This window comes from Podarcis vaucheri (assembly GCF_965113315.1).
Source record: "Podarcis vaucheri genome assembly, chromosome: Z".
NCBI lineage: Eukaryota > Metazoa > Chordata > Lepidosauria > Squamata > Lacertidae > Podarcis > Podarcis vaucheri.
In genome coordinates, this window is record NC_138758.1 from 4,448,521 (window position 1) to 4,469,379 (window position 20,859).

Consider the following 20,859-nt stretch of genomic DNA (forward strand, 5'->3'; position numbering starts at 1 on the left):
CAGTGTCGAACAAGTATATTTATAGCAAAAATAGGCTTTTACTCTCTTTCCCACATGATGTTCTGTCCCCCCCCACAAAAAAATCATTTACACAGTAAACAGGTCAGCTGCCGCTGTGTGCACTGAGCCAGCTCCTGACCTCCCTGATGTCTCCAGCTCTTAATGGTCCCTTCCCACCAGCATCTGTCCACCGCAAACTCCCCACCATCCTGCCTGGCACAAAGTGAGAGTCTCCCAAAAGGTGCAGGGTGTGCACAGTGCTCCACATATATAACAAGCATGCACAACTGCCCAAATGAAGGGTGATCGTAGTGCCTTGTGCCAGTAAGGAGAGTGGGCTTGCTGTGTTTCCAGAGTGGCATTTGCCAGCATTATAACGGGACCCCAGCCCTCCTGGCTCGGTGGTGGGGAAATCTTAGCAAGAGCATTTATAGATTACAGGGAGACCCACCCAGAACCAGCTCCCAGCATCAGACTGTGCTCCTTGGGAGGGGGTAAAAAACAAGGGGATACGTATTGGAGGAAACCCACCTTGGGCAATGAGTGAAAGTGTTCAGGAGTGCAAGGTGGGAATCTGTGGAATCTCTGTAGCTTTGCTACAACCAAAGCCAAAAGGTGCTGGGGAGTCACAGCCCTCTTTCTAGGCAGCCATGAAATCAGACATCAGGAAGGGGAAGCAATTGGGACAGCTGGGGTGGCCGGGAGGCAGGCTGAAAAACTGGTACAACTTTGGGAATATAAAAAAGAGCAGAAGTGGAGGCCAGGAAATGACCATTGAGGGCAACTCTAGAAAGAGTAATGGAGTGGAATTCTCTCATGGGAAGAAGCACTGCAGGCCCACCTGGTGCTTTCCCACCATCATTAGACTCCAACTCCCATCAGCTCTTGTAAATATGGCCAGCAGTCAGAGGAATGATGGGAGTTGTAGTACAGCAAACATTCAGAGGGCATGCCAGGTTAAAGAAGGCTGCTGCAGACCTCCTCCCCCCTGGACCAGTAGGAAGCAAGAAAGTCCTTCCCTCAAAGTCCAGGGACTTATCTTTTCCACAAGTTTGGCTTAAAGCCACCGACCACCCCAACTGACAGAACATCCAAGACCCAAAGTGGGCTAAGACATTGGCACAATTATGAGCAGCAGGAATGGCACAAGGCAAGGAAAGGGTCCTCTAATACTGTAAAGGACGCCAGAAACTCAGTAAGAGCTGCTACAACTGGACCAACAATGAATTGCAATGACGACCCCACCCATCCCCATTAAAAACATCTAGCCACCATGTGGCTTTCCACACCCTTTGCAGCACACACCTGCCTGCAAAAGGGTTGTGTGGACAGAAATGGCTCCAAAAGCTGTTGGATAGAAAACACCCTTGCACGCAGCCAGCCATCTGACCCAATACTTTCTCCCAGATCCTCAGAGCTCAGCAATTGCACAAGACAACAGAGGACCGCTGGGAGGAAAGGCGCATCTTTCTCTTCACATCTTAAGAGGGGAAGGGAAAGCTATCAAGTAACTGAAGTCGCTGAAATGGCATGGTGCATGAGCCAGAGTCCAGGAGGTGCTCGCCTGCAGCCCTCTAGGAGACCATGTACTGAGTGATGGCTCGAAGGGCGTAGAGCAACTCTGCCTGCAGCCGGGCTTCCAGGATGAGAAGGTTCATGTGGACCTAAAAAGGAGCAGAAGAAAAAGGGATGGTTAGAGGAGAAAGAAGCCTGACTGGACCACAGGGCAGGGGTTAAGTACATGTGAGCTTGTTGGAGCAGGCCAGTGGCCACTAAGATGCCTGTGGGAATCACACAAACAGAACATTAGCTCAACAGTTCTCTTCCATTTTTCATGCATCCTGAATCTTCAAAAATTCATCTCCATTGGAGTTCATTCACAAGTTATAGTGTTTTAAGAAACTCATTGGAGCACCAAACTACCAATGGTGGCTACTGTCTCCCTCTACAGTTGGAGGCCGTATGCCTCTGAATTCCAGTTGCTGAGAACTGCTGCTAGAGAGAGTGCTTTCACCATCTGCTTGCGGGCTTCCCATTAAGGTATGTGGTCAGCCACTGTGCTAGACTAGGGAGGCTTTGGGACAGATCCAGGTGGGTTCTCAAGTTTGCCCAGCCCACCTCTAGAACATCTCTCCTGCACCATTTAACTCCAACAGAAACATATGAAACTGCCCAGTACAGAGTTATTCGAGTGCTGGTCCATCTAGCCTAGCATTCTCAACAGCAGCAGCATTGGCAGCAGCAGACTCCCGAGACCTCAAGCAGAGCAGTCTCCCCAGTCTTGCTGCTCAACCTTCTGCAGTAGATGTAGATTGAACCTGGGACCTTCTGCATGTACATAATACTCTCTATCCACCAAGCTCTCTAAGCTATTGGACCTGCCATAAGCTCAGTGGTTGAGCACATCAACTTTTAATTAAGTGTGGTAAATCAAGATCAGCACAGCCTATTAAATTAATCAAACCATTGTTTGTAATCCCTCCCTCCTGTGTTGGGACACATTAAATTGCTCACTCAGGAAGGGGTGAGTTGGGGGAGAGAAGAGAGGAGAGAAACCCAGCCTCCTTCTCTCCATTGCCCTCAATCCTGCAATCTTGATATAAAAGTTTTTTAAAAAAACAAACCAAAAAACCCACACTCTCTAACAACCTGGCATTTGGTACAGAAAATGATTCATGGACATCCAATTCCCCCAGGGTCTTAAAAATACACAGGGCCAGCCAGCTTCTTTGAAAAGGCAGCAGCAGCAGAGATTAATGTCTTTGCCAAGCAAGGTGGTTAGATCCTCAGGTTGCAAAGCAGGTGGCTGATTTTGTAGGGCAAAAAAAAGAGAACACAGCCGGCAGTAGAACACACAGAACTATGGGCACATAAGCAAAGCTCACTCAATTAAAAAGCAGGGCAGGGTCTGCATGTTGGTGGGGACCAAAAAGTGCATGTAACACTCCTTGTCCAAATCTCTGTCAAGGCCAGCACTGTGCTGGAATCTCTCCTCCAGTTTCTCAAAAGTTTTCTAGCTCTGTCCTTTTGCCTCATAAAGATGTCTTTAGCAGACTGTGCCTGTTGGGTTATGAGCTTGCTTATTCATTGCAAGAGGGGTATATTGCGCATGTTTTATTTTCCAGGAAATCATTTTGGAGCCTCTATGGCTGCCCATGCCTCCTAATCTGAAAAAAAGGCCCAAAGGGCGAGTTCTTGTGGTGTCTCTCTGTGGGCTTTAATGGGCATGGGGGCATCCAGGGGTGCTGCAGAGTTCAAGCTGCTGGAGTGTGATTGTTTGTAGAATGAAAGAAGAGATGACCAACATACACACAGAGCCTTGGGCACCTTAGAAGTGAAGTACAGAAGACAAAGCCCCTGCCCCCTACGGATGAGAATTTCACCACACTTTCCTCTTCCCTTTAAAAATTTTCAAATGCAGTATCTTCTTTCCTCATCTTAATAACTGACAAGTATGTTGGAGTGGTGGGGCAAGGAGAGAAAACAAATATTTTAGGCAGAACAATTTCCCAGCTGCCATTCTAACAGGGCTTTTTTTTTTTTTTTGGGGTGGGGGAGCATTCTGGATTCACTGCAAGTGAAGAGGAATGCAAACATCAGCTGAGCGAGAACTGCCTGCACCACATTACCATGATGCTCCAAAAAGAGAGGGCATCTCACCCACCCCCCTCAACAATTCACCATTGGAGATGTGGTTTTGTTGCTGTTACTCCAGTGGTGCCTCGCAAGACGAAATTAATTCATTCCGCGAGTTTTGTCATCTTGCGATTTTTTTCGTCTTGAGAAGCACGGTGTCGGGAAAGTTTTGGAAAAGCTTCAAAAATCACCAAAGTCCTTAAAAACCTCAAAAAAGGCTACCACACCACGTTCTATGAGTTGCTCCTCGAAGTCACAACTGTATTAACGGTGTTAAGAAAAAGGAAACAAACTTGCAAGACGTTTCCGTCTTGCAAAGCAAGCCCATAGGGAAAATCGTCTTGCGAAGCAACTCAAAAAACCAAAAACCCTTTCGTCTTGCGAGTTTTTTGTCTTGCGAGGCATTCATCTTGCGAGGTACCACTGTATTGCCTGTAAAATGGATACAGCCTGGGCATCACCAAGGAGCAGACTAATACCCCTTTGCCCAAGACACATACACATTCTCCACCAGTAATAAGGTGGCAAATTCAGAAGTGCCGGGATCCCTTCAGGATAGTCACAGACACACACAGACACACCCCACCCCCTTCTACGATTATACAATGATCTTATAATTATGCAGTAAAAGCAATTAGAGATGCATTGTATCTCCATGTGTTGCCTCTCGGCTAGATCTGCTATTTTCTGTGCATGTACATAAGCAAATGATTTGGAGTGCTCCGGTATCTTCTTTTGAATTTAAGTGGTTTTTTCAGCACCTTGTTTGTTCAGTGTTATTAAATGCTCAGCTTTGGAGCATGGAGAACAACTTCTCCTTGGTGTTCTTCTGATGCTCCTCCTCCAGAGTGACCCTGGGAGACTGTCCTCAGTGGCTGAACTCACCTCCTTCACTCCCGATGGGCTCCAGTCAGTACAAAGGGAGAGAAGACCTTTTCTCAGTAGCTCAAAAGCTCCCCTTTCATGTGACCGGGCAGCTTCAGGACCCTGAGGTAGAAACCGTAACGGGTCTTCAACCCCTGCAATCCCTGGACACCTCTGTCCTCCATCCACTCACAAATCCTGCTATCTCTAACCTTTTCGCTGTGCTTGAACTGCTTCCAAAAGTGCGTGAACGTCTCCTGATCCAACTTCTCTGGGGTGCAAGTCACAGTTTGTATGTAGAGCTTGAGTGTCCGTTCCAGGAGCTGGTTCACCTCTGAGTAGTCGTAATCATCATACCTGGAATAGAACAGCAGTTACACAGGAGCTGGCAACCAGAATAGTTTCTCTCACCCTAAACACATGTCAGTTTCAAGCCAGATTCCAAGATGCCCTGGGCGAACAGGAATTCTGCCTGCTTCCTCCTCAGCTGAAGCTTAGGAAACTAAAACAAAACATTTGCCGGAGGCCAGGAGAATGATCTGGTCCAAACCCTCCTGTCTCTGAAAGGCAGCTGGCTCTCCATTTCCTGGACATACACACATACAGCAGAAGCATGAAGCAGAAGCTCCAAATCCTTTCCTGCAGGGATCTTGCCCAGATCCACAGAATGCACCATGCACCCTCCTCGGGTGCTTTTCCCTGCCTGGCATGTCTCCCTGATCAGCCACACTGCCTCTCCTGGGGGAGAGGGGATTTTGAAAGGCCGTGTGGCAGGATGCAGAAACCTCAGGGTTTTGCTTTGAGCAAGGACTGTGGCTCAGCGGTAGGGAACCTGCCTTACATGACGAACATCCCAAACTCACTTCCTTGGCATCTCCAAGTGAGGCTACGGATCGCACTCCCTGTCTGATACTCTGGAGAGCTGTACCCAGTCAGAGTTTCCAACACTGAGTTACATGGACCAACAGGTGTGACTCCGGTACAAGGCAGATTCCCAGGTGGTCGGAACGTAGCCTGCTTTATAGAAGGTAAGTATCACATCCATTGCTCAGCCTGCTGTTGCCTCTGGCCTCATCCACTACGTTGGGCTGAAAAAAAACCTCCCCAAGTCTTGCTTTAAATGGGTGCAGCAGAGACTAGGCTGAGTGGGGAGAAATGGGATGATTCCTCATGCTAGGCTGTAGTGCCTCTCTATATATCTAATTCAGAATATAAACAATAACTGTATATTATTAATCTCTATTATTGCTATTTTATTACCGTGTGTGTGCATGTGCGTGTGTGTTTTTTTCATTTATTGTGAGAGGCTTTTTTGTGGAATCTCGTTCAGCTGCACCGTATGGGTCCATGGTGGTAAATCCAGCAATGGAAAATTTATGTGGTGCCTCCCTTCCCCTGATGCCCTAAACAGGTGCTTATTTTGCTTAGTGGTTAATTCAGCCCTGCATTCAGCACAGTATGTGGCCTGGCTTGCTTTTTATAGCCCCCATGCATCAGTTCCACACTGGTCAGGGACGGGACGGGGGTGTTTTCGGACAATAGCTTGGTCCCCCACAGAGCACAGGAGAGACGGGCGAAGGAAGTGGTTACCTGATGCTGAACATGGAGTGGACGTAGTTCCACACGCTGCGCTTGAATGTGGCTGGGTCACAGCCCTGCCGCTTTGCCAGCACACAGCTCTGGAGCTTTTGGACCTTTTGGAACTTGTCGTCTAGCAGAAACCCGATGTCAGTGTACAACCTGTTCACCAGTGAGAAGCCGTGGTCTGCCCAGGAGTAATCCTGCCAAAAAGAAAAGAAGAAAAAAGGTGGGTCGAGAGAAAGGACAGGTAAGGAAAGGCAAAGGGAGGGTGCCACCAGCAGCCCCCAATGCAGGCTGGGGAGGACCAGCAAGGTTTCTGTGCCGATTCTGTCCCCCGCAACTGTGCAGGACATTTTCAGGGGGATCACAGCCACTCAATCACAGCCACTTTAACGCAGCTCCTTTGTAACATTTGTGAAATTTTTCTAGAAATATTCTGCAATTGCATTGTAGATTGATGCTGTGTCTTGATATTCCACATATTTTGTGGTTTTTACTACTTGTGTTTATTTCGCTATGAAATTCATTGTTGCTGAATTAGGTGACTCAAAATGTGGAATTTATCATTGTCATTATTATCACCATTAGCAGCAGCAGTACGGAATGCAGAATTTTGAGTTTTTTGCATGGGTTTCAGCTGTTATGTGCAACCTGCTTAGAGGTTGAAATATTAAAAGGTTGTGTGAATTAAAATGTAATAAGCATGTACCTGCACACAGAATATCTGTGGTTGGTTCTCATTAAGCTGAGCAAAATCCTGGTACCCAAAACTGGGGTCTTCAATGAAGCAAGAGATGTCTGTGGTGCCAGAAATTTCACCATTGCAAGCTGGAAGCCAGGTACATATAAGCAAAAGAAAAAAGAATAAGAAAGCTGTGTTGAAAGGAAAAGGAGAGGGGCCTTGGAGAAAAAGCAGGGCGTGTGTGTATGCATGCATGGTAGTACTGCATTCACTCCCTGCATGCAGAAATGTCTCCACCCAGAATGTTCTCCTGCAGCCTTACCTAAATGGAGGTTGGTCCATGTGGGCAAACAGGCAGTGCCCCACCAAACTCAGTCTGTTTACAACTGCCCCCGCCTGCCTGCCTGCCATCATGCTCACTACCAGTCATAGAACCATACAATTGTAGAGTTGGAAGGGACCATGAGGGTCATCTAGTCCAACCCCTGCAATTAAGAGCCTCTTGTTCTACAGACTGAGCTTTCCCAGCCCAGATGATGGTAGTGCCTGCCAGCTTCCTCCTCCTTGGTCTCAGCGCTGGTCTTGTCAAACACAGCTGGGAGGAGGAAGTGGTAGAAGCTAGAAGCAGCTGGCTCTCCATGCCATGGGCTCTGGTGCCATCTACTGTTGGCCTCCCTGCTTTCCATCCCACCAGTCCCAACGAGTGGCTGCCACCACTGGCATCCACCAGCGTCCAATACCCTTCTTAGGCATTACCTTCTTCCCTCTCAGGTGTTCTCATCTCCTCCCATGCCTCATTCTCCACTTTCAGCTTGTGAATGCGCTCTTGTAGACACTCCACCTCCACACAGGAATCCATAGACTGCAGGCCGGGGGGTGGGGGGGGGAGAGAAAACACCAAAGAGTTTTGCTGGCTCCCAGTCCAAGAAGGGCTCCTCCCCACCCAACCACAGTCATGATGATCAGTCAGACCAGTGGTGCATCAAGTATTGTCTACACTGACTGGCAGCAGCTCTCCAGGGTTTCAGGCCGTGGATTTCTCTAGTCCTACCTAGAGATGCTGGGGATCGAACCTGCAACCTTCTGCATGCAAAGCAGATGCTCCACCACTGAGCCACAAATCCCATGTTTCAAGTACAGAATATTTCTGCCTTCTCACCATGCCCACTTCTCTGTATACCCCAACCTCCCTTCCCAGCCCCCGGAGCATCAAGTTCACCTTCTTGCGGTTGTGATGAAACACATCCTGACTGCAGCCATTGTTGACTTCACAAAAGCACAGGCTCCCCGGCAGCGTGAGCTTCAGCAAGCCGTCTGGCGGGAAGTCTTGTTCACAGCCACATCCAAAGGCAAAACTGGCCAGTGCATGGTAGTGGGCAAGGAGCACAACAGCATGGACCAGTTCTGCCAGGGACCAGCTCTCCTCCCTGATCTGCAGCAGCTTCTGAAAGGGAAGCAACAGAAGGGGGAAATCACCTCTGAATGCAGCCAGTGGCCTCAGTTCCCAGGAACCCCACATTCCAGACACGGAAAACCTCTCACACAGCTGTCAGAATGCTTCATTTAATCCGTGCCCTTAAATTTATTCCAGCTGCCTGTTTTAAGTTAGGCTTCACACCCGCTTGCCAGTATTTCAGTTGTGGCTGCCATTTATCTTAACATTTTGACAGAATTACTTCATTGTGTATTTTGTATTATGTGTGTTTATTGTGTGCCGTTGGTTTCAAAGTTGTAAACTTGCTTAAAAGCCAATTTAGGCAGCATACAGATTTAATAATGATGATCCTAGTAATATTATTAAAATAATAAAAGTATTGCAATGGAAAAGTTTTAGTCAAATGAATTATTATTATTAATGCATGTGCAGAAGCAGGTGTGAGCACAAAGGCTCCGCTGCATTTACAGTGGGGATGAATGGAGACTCCCAACCGTATCACCATTCCCTGCTAGATTCCTTCTGCACAGCCCCACGGTGTTACCTCAAAGTGCTCCTTGCCAATGAGCCATGGCTGGTGTGCCAGGATCTTGTTAATCTCGCTGAGTCTTTGGAGTTTTGGGGGGATGTATTCTAAGCCTCTCAGCCACTGAGGGTCACCACCCACCCTCAGGAACTGCAGTGCATGTAGATTCACTAAGTATCGACACCGGTGCCGGGCAGCTGCCTGCAAGAGATGCAACAGGCACATTAAATACACTCAGAATCATAGAAATGTAGTGCTGAAAGGGACCCTGAGGGTCATCTAGTCCAACCCCCTGCAATGCAGGAATCTCAGCTCAAGCATCCATATAGAGGCTATTTCATATAGAGGCTATTTTGGAGGCAATGCAGGAAGAAGGCAACTGGCATGTATGCCCAGTTGTGCAGCACCCCTGAGGCACTCCACAAGTGCTATAAAGGTCTGGGCAGCAGAGGATGGTCCATGAGTACTGCCTCCCTAACCTCAGCTTTCCTTCAACCAGACCCCATGTGTCCGCCTTTTTTACTAGTGCAGAGGGTGGCACTGGCTGCCAGCTTCCTCATCCTTATCCTCATAGGGAGGAAGACAGGTACAAAGCCTAGAATTAAGTTGGCCCTACCTTTCATAGACCCTGTTGCTTTTGCCTCCTCCCTTAAACCCTCACCAGACCCAACGGACAAGAGACAACACAGGGTTATGAGCAGCTCCAAACCAATAACAGCAAACCGGTGCGTAAAATGGGGGAAGTGTGGGGTGAAAGGGCTGAGTGAGACCAACAGCTGTAGCAAACAAATGAAACACACGCACACACACACACACACACACACACAGCGTTTGCATGGCAGCGGAACCAGCTTTGGTTACTCCAGAAGTTTTGGACTACAACACCTAATCTGGCTGGGGCTGATGCAGTCCAAACAGGTTGGAAAAGGCTGGCTTGTGCCAACAGGCAGGTGCCGAGCAAGCTCTGGCTGGAGCCTGGAGTGCGAGTGCACCTGGCCCTTTAAGCCAAAGGTGCCACGTTGAGGGCTGGCTCCCCCCCACTCACCATGATGGCGATGTAGTGGCGGCAGTAGAATGGCAGCGGCCCATCCATGTGCAGTAGGTAGTGTTGCATCCGGAGGAAACTGTCCAGGTATTGCGGGTGATATCCCATCTGCTGGCTTATGGCTTCGAGGCACCCACGGGTAGCCAGGGCTTTCACAAAGAGCAAGTGGGAAGTCCTCTCTTTGTCACCAGCACTCATCTTTGCTACCTGGGGAGGGAGCGGGAGGGGAGGGAGGGGAAGGAGGAGAATGAGAAAGGTGCTTTGTGTCCCCCAGCTGCTCTTTTTGGGAACAGGAGAAGAGGGCGATAACAAGAAGAGGTTGACAGGTGCAGCGAGAAAGTGAAATTGCAAGCTCATGGAACGCAATGTGTCTCAAAGGCAGGAGTTGCTTTTATTACTGATTAAACTTGTAGGGGTGTTGGAAGCTGCCTCATACTGAGTCAGACCAGTGGTCCATGTCACTCAGTATCTTCTGCAACGGGAACCTTCTGCAGCCCAGGGGCCGCGTTCCCTTCTGGGCAATCTCCCAAGGGCCACATGCCAGAGGTGGGTGAGGCCAGAAGCAAAAGTAAGAGGAGCAAAGACTGAAAATTTTACGTTTGTATGGTAGGCTAGATCCTACACACACTCACCAAATCCTCAATATCCTCTATATCCTCCATCCAGAAAACCAAGAAGCATTATGAGAGTTCAAGGGTACATTCCAGCTAGGCAAAAAACAAACAAAACAGTTTGGATTTGAAGCAAGATCAGTGAAGGGAGCAGCATGGGGAGAGTTCCAGGTGTCAGAACCAGGAGTGGAGGGTCACATCCAGACCCCTTGCCCAAGGTTTCCCACCCCTTCTCTACACTGACTGGGAACAATTTCCCAAGGTTTCAGACCAGAGCCTTTTGCAGTTCTCCTGGGAGAGACCCAGAATTGGACCTAGGACCTTCTGCAGGCAACAGAGATGCTCTACCACATGAAGATTCCCAGGTGCATAGCCGTTGCAATGCACAAATCAGTACAAGAAGCATACAACCAACGACAGACACAGCAAATTATTAAAGAAAGCCGAGCATCACAATATCAAAAGATCAAACAGCCCAACAGCACATCTAAAAAACAGTCATTCCCATTGGCCCAAGAAACCACCTGCATCTTAATCTGTTGCTTAATATGGTAGGGGGCAGCGGGGTCTCGGTGGAAAGAGACTGTGTCCCCATCATCTGAGAAAAGAGAAAATCCCCTTCTCTGGGAAGCTGACTGGGTGTTAGAAGAAAACTTAGAACTGGGCACTTTGTGGGTTCAGGGCTGCACACAGTTCTGGACTATAAATAAGTGCCTGCCATGTTTTAATAAGAGTCCGGCTGCTGGACCAGAGCAAGGGTCCATCACTTTGTGTCTCACAACCAGCCAGCTAGATACCACTGGGAAACCCACAAGTGGGATGCAAGGGTGCTGACACAAAAAAAGTTTTATTTTGCCACCATGTAGAAGCAATACACCATTAAGTCTAATTGCACTAATTTCTGTTATATCTATTTTTGCTAGGGAAGAGTGAAGGGAGAGGAAAATGTATCACTGAATTCTTCCCTCCCAATCAGAAGACATTGGATTCAGCCCCCAAACCCTACAGATAATTTCACCAATCACTGCACAGGTCAGTTTACACCCTCTTGAGGACTAGAAGCTCATTTCTCCCCTCTTATTTTTTTTAAATGAAAGCCAAGGTTCCTCGGATACCTTCCTTGAACAAACTAATCAAAGCAGACATTTGTTATCAGTGATTCTGCCATGGAGGGCTCCTTCCTACAAGTCCTTGTATCTCAAAGCCCAGGTTCACATGCATTTTGCTCTCCAGCCTACCCCCTGAAATCTTCAGCTGGTCTTTCCAAGCCAGAGGGGCTCCTGCCTCCCACTTAAATAATCATTCAGGGGAGGCTCAGGCTCAAATCTCACCCAGAGCCCCATAAACAGATTTTGAGCTAAGCCAACAGATACTGCAAAAACTGTACCAACGGCAGGTGCCTAAGAGCATCTCTTGCCTGTACAGCAATACAAACAACTCTCCCTCTCCCTCTGCAATGAGCTATGGATAACATTAAGGCAAGTCTTGTGCAGTCCATTTAAGATCTGGGAAGTCGACCCACCCACCCAGGGCTTTTGGGCTTTTCTACCACTACTCCCTTACTCACCCATATGCATCGAGGCTGGGACTCATGGCAAATAGATAGAGCAGAGAAGGAGGACGGGACAGTGGAAAATCACTCAGTTTCACATATCCAGGTGGGGTACCCCACTCCTTCAGAGTCTAACAGGGCCTTAAAATAACATTCCTGAACTCTAAAATAAAATTAGAAAAAGCAACACTGGGAAGTGGGGTCAGTGGAAGTGCCAAAGCCTGGCCTTCGAGCCTCAGGAACTTCAGAGACTCCACCTGGTCCGGACACACCAGAGTTCTGTGCAAGTTAGTCGCAGGGGTCTTGTGCCAGAGTTCAGTTCAGAGGGAGCTCACCGCAGCTCCTGCTTTATTTTTAACATGCCCTGAAAGGAGGGGTCTAGGCTCTCTCTCCCCCCCCCCCATACACGCCTTCTCCATCTCCCTGATGAATAAGTAATCTAGTAAGCTATTGGTCCTGGAGATGCCCTCTCTTTCTGGTATATACAACACACATATAAAGCACACCCTCTTCCCAAAGAGAACCCTGGGAACTGTCACTCACCCCTCAAAGAGTTGCAGCTCCCAGCACCTTAAACTACAGTTCCCAGCATTCCTTTTCCTTTTGGAGCGGAGGGAGGAATGTGTTTTAAATGTATGGAGGGGATGCAGGCTAGATGCGTGCAGGTGTGATGGGCCACCACCACTCTGCTTTGGGAACAGATGAAATTCTTTGAACCAAGGTGCAGATGAACGCCAACCGGTTCTTACAAATGCTTGTGCTACTCAGAGAAGAGTCCATTAAAATTAATGACCCTGACTAACTTAGGTTCATTCATTCCGATGTGCCTACCCTGAGAGAAACTTACGACCCAATGTGATGGGAGGCGAAAAAACACCCCAACATCATTTTACAGAATTGTTTCTAACAAGTGGCAGATTAACCATAAAGGGAACAACAACAACAACGAGAACAGAGAGATAGGCTGATACGTGTTTTGGGGGAGCAGGATGCACAGCTTACCAGGGTGCTTCTTCGCCCGCCCCCCCCCCCATCTCCCCAAACACCCGACACGCAGAAGCCAGCCACTCTCCATCTTCAAGTGGGAGAATTATAAACAAGGGGGCGCACCCTGGGGAAGTGAGAGGTCTATACCTCCAAGCAAAGTGAAACACTACGAGAAGCACGGACAGCAGCAGCAGCAGCACCAAAATGGGGGAGTGTGCGGTGGTCTCTGCAGGGCGGTACAGAAACCCTGAGTTCCCTTTTTAAAAAGGCTTTCCAAAACGCAACATCTCGGGGAAAGAACACGCCCCCTCCTGAAGCCTTAGCAGCAGCTGGACCAGTGACGGCCCACTCTCCCGTCCCGGTAGCGGCCCCATTGTCTCCCTGCCGGCGCGCCCCCCAATCCATCTATGCACCCACCCACCCACCCCCGCCGCAGCGAGCGGGCCGCAGCGCCCCCTAGCCGCACCACCGACGAAACGCAGGAGGAAAAAGAGAAAAACAACTTTGATTGGCAGCGCGGGGAGGCGGAGGAGGAGAAAGAAGAAGAAGCGGCGGCAGCAGCATCCCGCATCCTTGCCTCTGCCGCCCGGACTAGGACAAAGAGAGCGGCGGAGGCCGAACGCGCACAGGCAGCGCTCCAGGGACGCACCGGACAAACAGCCGCTCCGGATGGATGGGAAGAAGCGGAGGGAGAAGCAGGGCGGCAAGCACCATGCCTCTCCCCCCGCACGCCCGTTTCCTGAGGGGTCCTAATCCTGAGAGTCAGAGGAGAGCCTTCTACGCCCCACGCCCGCCCCCGGCTCTCCTGCCCTTAGGAGGTTCAGCTACGCCAAGAAAGCAAAGCAAGTGGGGGAAGGGCACTCTGGGGGCGCGACGTTCAGGGACCCCCCCCAATTAAAAAGAAAAAGTCCACCGCAGGGTTTTTGTGGGGGGGACACGCACGTTCCGGCTGCAACTTCAACGGCTCGCATGCTTTTGAGAAGCGGGCATCCGTAGCATTCACCCGCTGTCAGGAGTGGACTGGAGGAGGGGGCGTGTGCACCCCATCCGACCGGCGCGATTGACTTGCCAGCAAACGCCGGCGGGGCTTGGAACTCTTTGCTTACTCTAGAAATTGCACCCTCCTCTGACCCAGCTGCCACAAGAATCCCTTTTAAACGAACCCCCTTCGGACGCGGCGCCAGCGCCCCAAACCGGCCACCTCGGGGGAGGTTGTTCTACGGACGTGGTGGAATTTGCAAGCGCGGAGGGTCTGTGGAATGAGTTTGTTGGTCGTGCCGCTGCTGCAGCATTTAAGCTGTGCAAGCGGGAAGTGAGCCCGAAGTGAGCGTGGTTTTAAATGAGGGGACTTCTACGCGCCTTTCCCTCGGGGGTCTCCTTAAGCCCTGCAAAGACAGTCACTGCCAGCATCTCAGAGGATCTCCCGCTTACCTGCAGCCTATGGCACTGTTTTCCGCGGGGATGTTCCGTGCTAGCGGGGCAGAGTATCATTTTCACCGGCCTGCCGGGTTTTCCTCCCTCACTGCATGGATACGGCCACTACCGGACTCTGAGCCGCGGCCAACCGGCGAAGCTTACAAGCCCGGACAGCCTAGCTGGAGTTAAGAGGAGAAGGGGCGTGGCCCACCTCCCAACGCTGTCCAAACACTGCAGAGGGGCGGAGCCGAATAAGGACTCCTGGCCTATCCCGGTCGGCGGGGCGGGGCATGGGGAGCCTTGCGGCAGGAGGCTTGCGTAACCACGTGGGTCCGAATGGAAAGTTACCTGCCCGTCAAGCGCCTAGTCCCCGCCTATTTAGGTGAAAGGGGCGGGGCCAATGTTCCAGCGTGGTATTCCTTGACAGCTCTTAAAGGAGTCGCGCCTTATTTTTGCATGTGTGTTTTTGTGCATGTGTGTATGTTACTCTGTGTGCGCGCGTGCGTGTGTGTGCGCGCGCGCTTGTATGTGTATGTGCATGTGGCTAGCTTCCTCCTATACCTGTTGGTTTACTCGGAGAACCCACTGAAGTCTTCAGAAGCTTGTAACCTGCAAAGAATAGCAAGAACACTTGTATCAATAAAATAAAATTTAAAAACCAATACAATTTTGGTTATTCGGTCCACTCTTTGTTTTTCCGTTTATAGCTCCAATGTATATTACTGCAATAGTTTGCCGTATACATACCGTAAAATTTCTCATTCGATATAAATACTCTATATATGGAGCTCAGTCACTTTCTTCTCCTCCCCCCACCCCCCAAATCCTGAGCCCTGCAGAATGTCAGAAACATAGAAATGTAGAGGTGAAAGAGACTCCACGGGTCAACTAGTCAAACTCCCTGCAATGCAGAAATCGCAACTAAATAATTCCTCACAGATGCCCCCACAACCTCTGCTAAAAAACCTCCTAGGATGGAGAGCGTACCACCTCTTCTGGGAGTCCCTTCCACTGTCAAAGAGCTCCTACTGTCAGAAAGTTCTTCCAGATGAATCTCCTTTCCTGTAGCTGGAATCCACTGGTTTGAGTCCCACCCTCCAGAGCAGGGGAAAACAAGCTTGCTCCCTCTTGCATGTGACGTCCTTCAGATATTTGAAAATGCATCTCGTATCTCCTCTGTTTTCTTTTTAGCAATCTAAACATACCCAACTTTCTCAAGCATCCCTCGCATCAGAGTTGGATTCCAGAGAGTTGATCGTCTTAGTCACCCTCCTCTGTACATGTTCAAGCTTGGCAATATCCTTCGTAAATTGTGGTGCCCAGAATTGGACACAGGACTCCAGGTGTGGTCTGACCAAGGCAGAGTAGAGCGGTACTATTACTTCCCCTTGATCAAGACACTATACCTCTGTTGAATCAGCCTAGAATTGGGTTAGCTTTTTTGCTGCCGCACCACACTATTGACTCATGTTAAACTTCTGGTCTAGATCCTTTTCACATGTACTGCTGTCAAGGCAGATGTCCCAAATCCTATATTTGTGCATCTGGTTGCTGGATCCTACAAGGCAGTACAGAGCTCAATATTTTATTCATGGTTTTCATAGCTTGTAACCAGTTGATACTGGTGTATTCATGTTATGAATACCTGCCTGCAATTTCTTTCCTTACTGTTGGTAGCATTCTAAAAATGTAAATGATATTGGGGGGGCGGGGACATAAGCACTACTGCTATCTAACAACAGCTTTTTTTTGTGTTGAACCCAGTTTGTGTCACAGTTTCTAGTTTGGGCAATGAGCCCCTGTGCTGGCTGTGGTATAATGACAGAACTCTGCACGTGCACAAAGGAGTCTGACATTCCAAATTGGTTTTAGTAGTGGGTAAAGTAAAGGGGTACCTTTACCTTTACCTTTTTACATGAAAATATACTGCTCCATTCCTCAGGAAGCCACTATAGCAACATCCCAGCAATCCTTGTTCACAAGCGAGTTGCTGTGCAGAAATCCCAAGGACTTGCCCACCCAGCTGAAAAGAAGGGAAATTACAGGAGTGTCTTTTTTATTCTGACACCTAGCATAGAAATACACTTCGGCCATGGCATGAGCCCTGGGTTTTAGAAAGATTACCAGGATAGAATATGGAGAGTATTATAGATAATCCCTTCTGCTCATTATGAAGGCCATTGGTTGGTGATGAAACATCAAAAGCCTTGTGCCCTAAGTAACAACATCCCCTCATCTGAATGCAAAAATGGAATTATAGGTCATTGCCAGGTATCCACAAGCAGGTGCTCACCCTGAGCAAGCTCAGTGAAGCTGCTGACCCAGAGTGCGGCAGCTGTGAAAAAGGCAAATTCCATGCCAGGGATTATTAGGAAAAGAACTGAAAATAAAACTGCCATTATACAAATAATGTCATTATACAAATCTTTGATGCATCTGCATTTGGAGTACAGTGTACATTTCTGGATACCTCACTTCAAAAAGAATACTGTAGAGCTGGAAAAGGTTCATAAAATGGGGAACGAAAAGATCAAGGTGGTGGAGCAACTCCCCTATGAAGAAAGGTTGCACAGGGTTTGGGACAGTTTATAGAAAAGGTGAGTGAGAGGTGACATGATAAGATTGCAAAATTATGCATGACATGGGGAAAGTGGAGGGAAGTTTATCTTCCTCCCTCATAACTCTAGAACTCACTGACATCCAATGAAACTGAATGTGGGAATATTAAGGACACATAAAACGAAGAACTTCTCTATGCAGTAAAGAGTTAAACCGTGGAACTTGCTCCCACAGGAGGCAGTGATGGACATAAACTTGGATGCTTTTAAAAGAGGAAGAGACAAATTTACAGTGGAGAGGGCTATTGATGGCCACATGCCAGGATGGAGTCGGAGGAAGCAATTCTTCTGAATATCAGTTGCTGGAAACCACAGAAGTGGGGAGAGTTGCTCTTGTGCTTGAGTCCTGCTTGCTGGTTTCCCACAGACATCTGGCTGGCCACTGTAAGAACAGGGGGCTGGACAAGATGGGCCAGCAGACTCTTCTTCTCTCATGTTCTTAACCTCCTGATCCAGTTATCCATTCATATTCTATCTCTGGGTTTTAATGCTTTTCATCCTCATAGCAGACACATTGAAATTAATCGTCCCAGTTAGCTGAGGTTCATTAATTTCAATGGGTCTACTCTTAAACATAGCTTGTGAATAAGTAGTAATAGCAAGAAGAAGGGGGAAAGAGGGGCAGGAGGTTTCAGGTAGGGGGCCCAACTTGAATAAAATATTGGGAAGGGAGGCAATAAGCCCCACCCTGCATAACTGATCACATGACATGGTGCACACACACTGTTCAAATGGCAATGCCCATCAGCTTTGGGGGCCCTTCAAATATTTTATTGGGGTGTGTGTGTGAAGACTTCTTGGTCTCTAGGAGTTTGCTCCTATGGCTCCTGGAACTGACACAGCACCCCTAACTGCAGAGATGTGGGCCTCGGCAGGTGCCGAGCTAACCCATTGCACGATTGCAAGATTTAATGCTAACACACCCCTGACCCTCATAGCCTGCCCCAGGATAACTGGTGTAGGTGCCTATCCTGATTCAGATTGCAGTGAGACACAATGCCCCAACACAGCAGCTGCCTGCAATGCAGAAACACATGCATTAACCAATTGATTGATTGATTGATTTTAATGTGTTTATATGCCACATTTCCCTCAAATGAGCTCATGGTGGTGTACAATGTTCTCTTCTTCCCTATTTTATCCTCACAACAACCCAGTGAAGTGGACTATGCGCAAGGCCACCCAGTGAGCTTCATGGCTGAGTAGGGATTCAAAACCTTGTCTCCCAAGTCACAGTCCAACACTCTAACCATTGTGTCACCCTGCCTCTCCACACATGTTCAGGGGGCCTTAAACCCTGTTAATGCAGCAGTCATCATGAATTGCCTTGTGATATAGACTGTGCTCTTCCTTGTGCCTTTACTCTCCATGCCCTGATGTCTGTCTATTCCCTCTGGTTGCAGGTGGCTTGGCTCTTTTCTCTCACTGTGCAATATTCACAGCAGGTATTGTCCTGATTATTTACACTGCATTAGTGTGGGGTGGAGATTGCACAAGAGTTTCCTTTTCCTATTTTTATTTCAACTGTTTTTAAAGATGGGGACAAAGTACAGAAATGGACACTCTAGGAAGCAGCCAATGAAATCCCAAGCGTGCAGCCATATGAACAAATAGCTGGGATAGCTTGGAAGAGCATGTGACTCTTAAATCTCACGGCCATGGGTTCAAGCCCCATGTTGGGCAAAAGATTCCTGCTTTGCAGGGTGTTATGTACTGAGTTGAATAGGATCCAAACTGAAGCAGTCTGATTGGTCCTAGAACAATAGGATCCAAATTGCAGCAGTCTGATTAGTCCTAGAACAATAGGATTCAGAATGCAGCAGTCTGATTGGTCCTAGAACAATGCAGCAGTATGATTGGTTGGCAGGAACCACCCAATCCTGCTCCAGATAGAAGTGAATCCACAACCTGATTGGCTTACAGTAGAATTCCGGAATTAGCCAATCATGTGCAGCCCATTGTGTAAATAATGTATATAAAGCAGATACTGTGAGGGGACTTCCATTCATTCCTCCTCACTACTATGAGCTGAATAAAGAGCATGAAATCACTTTGCGACTCTGAGTATATTTCACAGGGGGTTGGACTAGATGACCCTCATGGTCTGTCCAATTCTACAGTTCTATGAACTCCATTTACCCAACCATTTTTATTCTTCCAGGGTTCCTGAACAGACACATCCATGCTGTCAGAAGAGATTTAAATAACTCAAAAGTTAGCTTTAGCTGTTTAAAAAGAGCTATTTAAATCCTTTTTTTTATTCTCCTCTGCTTCTCACACTGTGAAAACATTATTTGGGACCTTGTTTTGTAGCCAGGGCTAGTCTCTTAAAAAAAAAACAGATCTAGAAGCTTGGCGGTTGATTTCCATTTTGAATTTCTTCACTGACTCAGATCTGAGCTCCCCTCTTTGGGCATCATGAATCAGTACATAGACCCTTGTTTTTCCCAAAATAGGGACAGAAAACCAACAGAACTCCTGCTTTGATTGGGTTTCACACCCTAATGCAGCTTTGTCTCCCAACTTGTCTCCCACAGCGCATAGTTAACCTACGAAACTCCCTTCCACAGGCAGCAGCGATGGCCACCAAGTCAGATGGCTTTAAAAGAGGAATGGACAAATTCATGGAGGAGAAGGCTACTGAGGACTACTGGCCACAGTGGCTCTGCTCTGCTACCAGGGACAGCCAATCCCATTTCACCACCTAAGGCGAAATGGGAATTCCTGCTGCACCCTGCTATGCCCTTCCACCCCAGTTCCACTGCCAGAATGCCCTGGATCTCTCTGAATTTGCAGGGCGCCAGGGCATTCAGCAAAGTTCTGCTGCTTGGCTTCTCCACCTGAGAGGGGAGGTATCCCAGCAGGTGGCATTGCCACTTGTCTTCCCCAACGCCAGGAAGAGAGGCAGAGTGCCAACACGGCACACAGGAAAAGCCTCTCTTGTGCTTCTGTCATCTGAGGCAGGTGCTTGGCTTGCCTCATGGGTGGGTCGGCTCAGTCTGTCACCCCAGTTGGAGGCAGCAATGCTTCTTTATACCAGTTGCTGGAAACCTCAGGAAGGGAGAGTGTTTGGGTGCTGCTTGCAGATGTCCCACAGGCATCTGGTTGGCCAGTGTAAGAACAGGATGGTGGACCAGATGGGCCATTGGCCTCATTCAGCAGGGCTCTTATATCCTTATGTTCATAGGCATGGCAATACACTCATGCCATAAGCCTCCAACATCTATCTACATGTCTTTCCTGATGACCTGGCGTGGCAAAAGGCAGGGAGCCCAAGCAGTAAATGGAGCCAGAGCCAACTATGTCCAGTTTCCCCCTCATCCTGCTCACGTCTGAGGTTCTGCAAGAGCAGCACTGGGACCAAGTAGGAGGGAACTGGCGGGCAGTGCCACCCATTGGCTGGGCCAGTGACAAGTGAGAGAGCAGGCAGTTGGGGCCTGGCTGAAGGCAGGCTGAATCTGGCAGGGCAGTGCCACCCTGGCTCTCAGAGACTAGGCCACCAAGGAAAGGACCACCATTCAATGTTTGCCAAGGATGCAGGTGCTGCCAGACTGGACCACAGGCATGCATCCAGGGCAGGAGAGAGCAGATGAGCCAGCCCAGCCCCTTGCAACTTCCTGCCTGCCTGCAAAGGTGCCTTTTGCCGGGAGTTTCTTCCCACCGTGTTCTGGCAGATCCACTTTCTGCTGCAGCTTCACTTTGGAGCCTCCAATCAGAAGGCTCCCTGGTGACATCAGCCTTTTTTAAAAAAAAAAACAAAAACCACACATAAGAGGGCTCCGTCTCTGAATGCAAAACGGGTTCAACAGACAATGCAGCTGCAATCCATGCTTTGCTTCAAAGGGCAGCTCCCCATTCCGCCCAGCACTCCAGCAGCACCCCCAAAGAGGAGGAGCCAGGGGTGAC

At 48.8% G+C, this 20,859-nt stretch overlaps 1 protein-coding gene across 6 annotated transcripts; it reads right to left on the minus strand.

The window, feature by feature from the left end:
• Positions 1-14,996, minus strand: LOC309523871 (sestrin-1-like). 6 transcript variants are annotated; one of them, XM_082208056.1, is made up of 10 exons: positions 14,351-14,996; positions 10,402-10,476; positions 9,770-9,976; positions 8,743-8,925; positions 7,983-8,207; positions 7,520-7,625; positions 6,791-6,909; positions 6,091-6,281; positions 4,713-4,857; positions 1-1,664 (listed from the first exon to the last, which is right to left on the minus strand). In XM_082208056.1, exons 2-10 carry the CDS (start codon positions 10,429-10,431, stop codon positions 1,575-1,577), a joined length of 1,296 nt encoding a protein of 431 aa, XP_082064182.1. In that variant the 5' UTR covers positions 10,432-10,476; positions 14,351-14,996; the 3' UTR covers positions 1-1,574. The 6 variants fall into 6 exon arrangements, with proteins under 6 accessions (XP_082064182.1, XP_082064181.1, XP_082064180.1 ...); XM_082208055.1 differs by lacking the exon at positions 14,351-14,996 and adding an exon at positions 12,476-13,324; XM_082208054.1 differs by lacking the exon at positions 14,351-14,996 and adding an exon at positions 11,948-13,323.
• Positions 14,997-20,859: the final 5,863 nt, after the last annotated feature.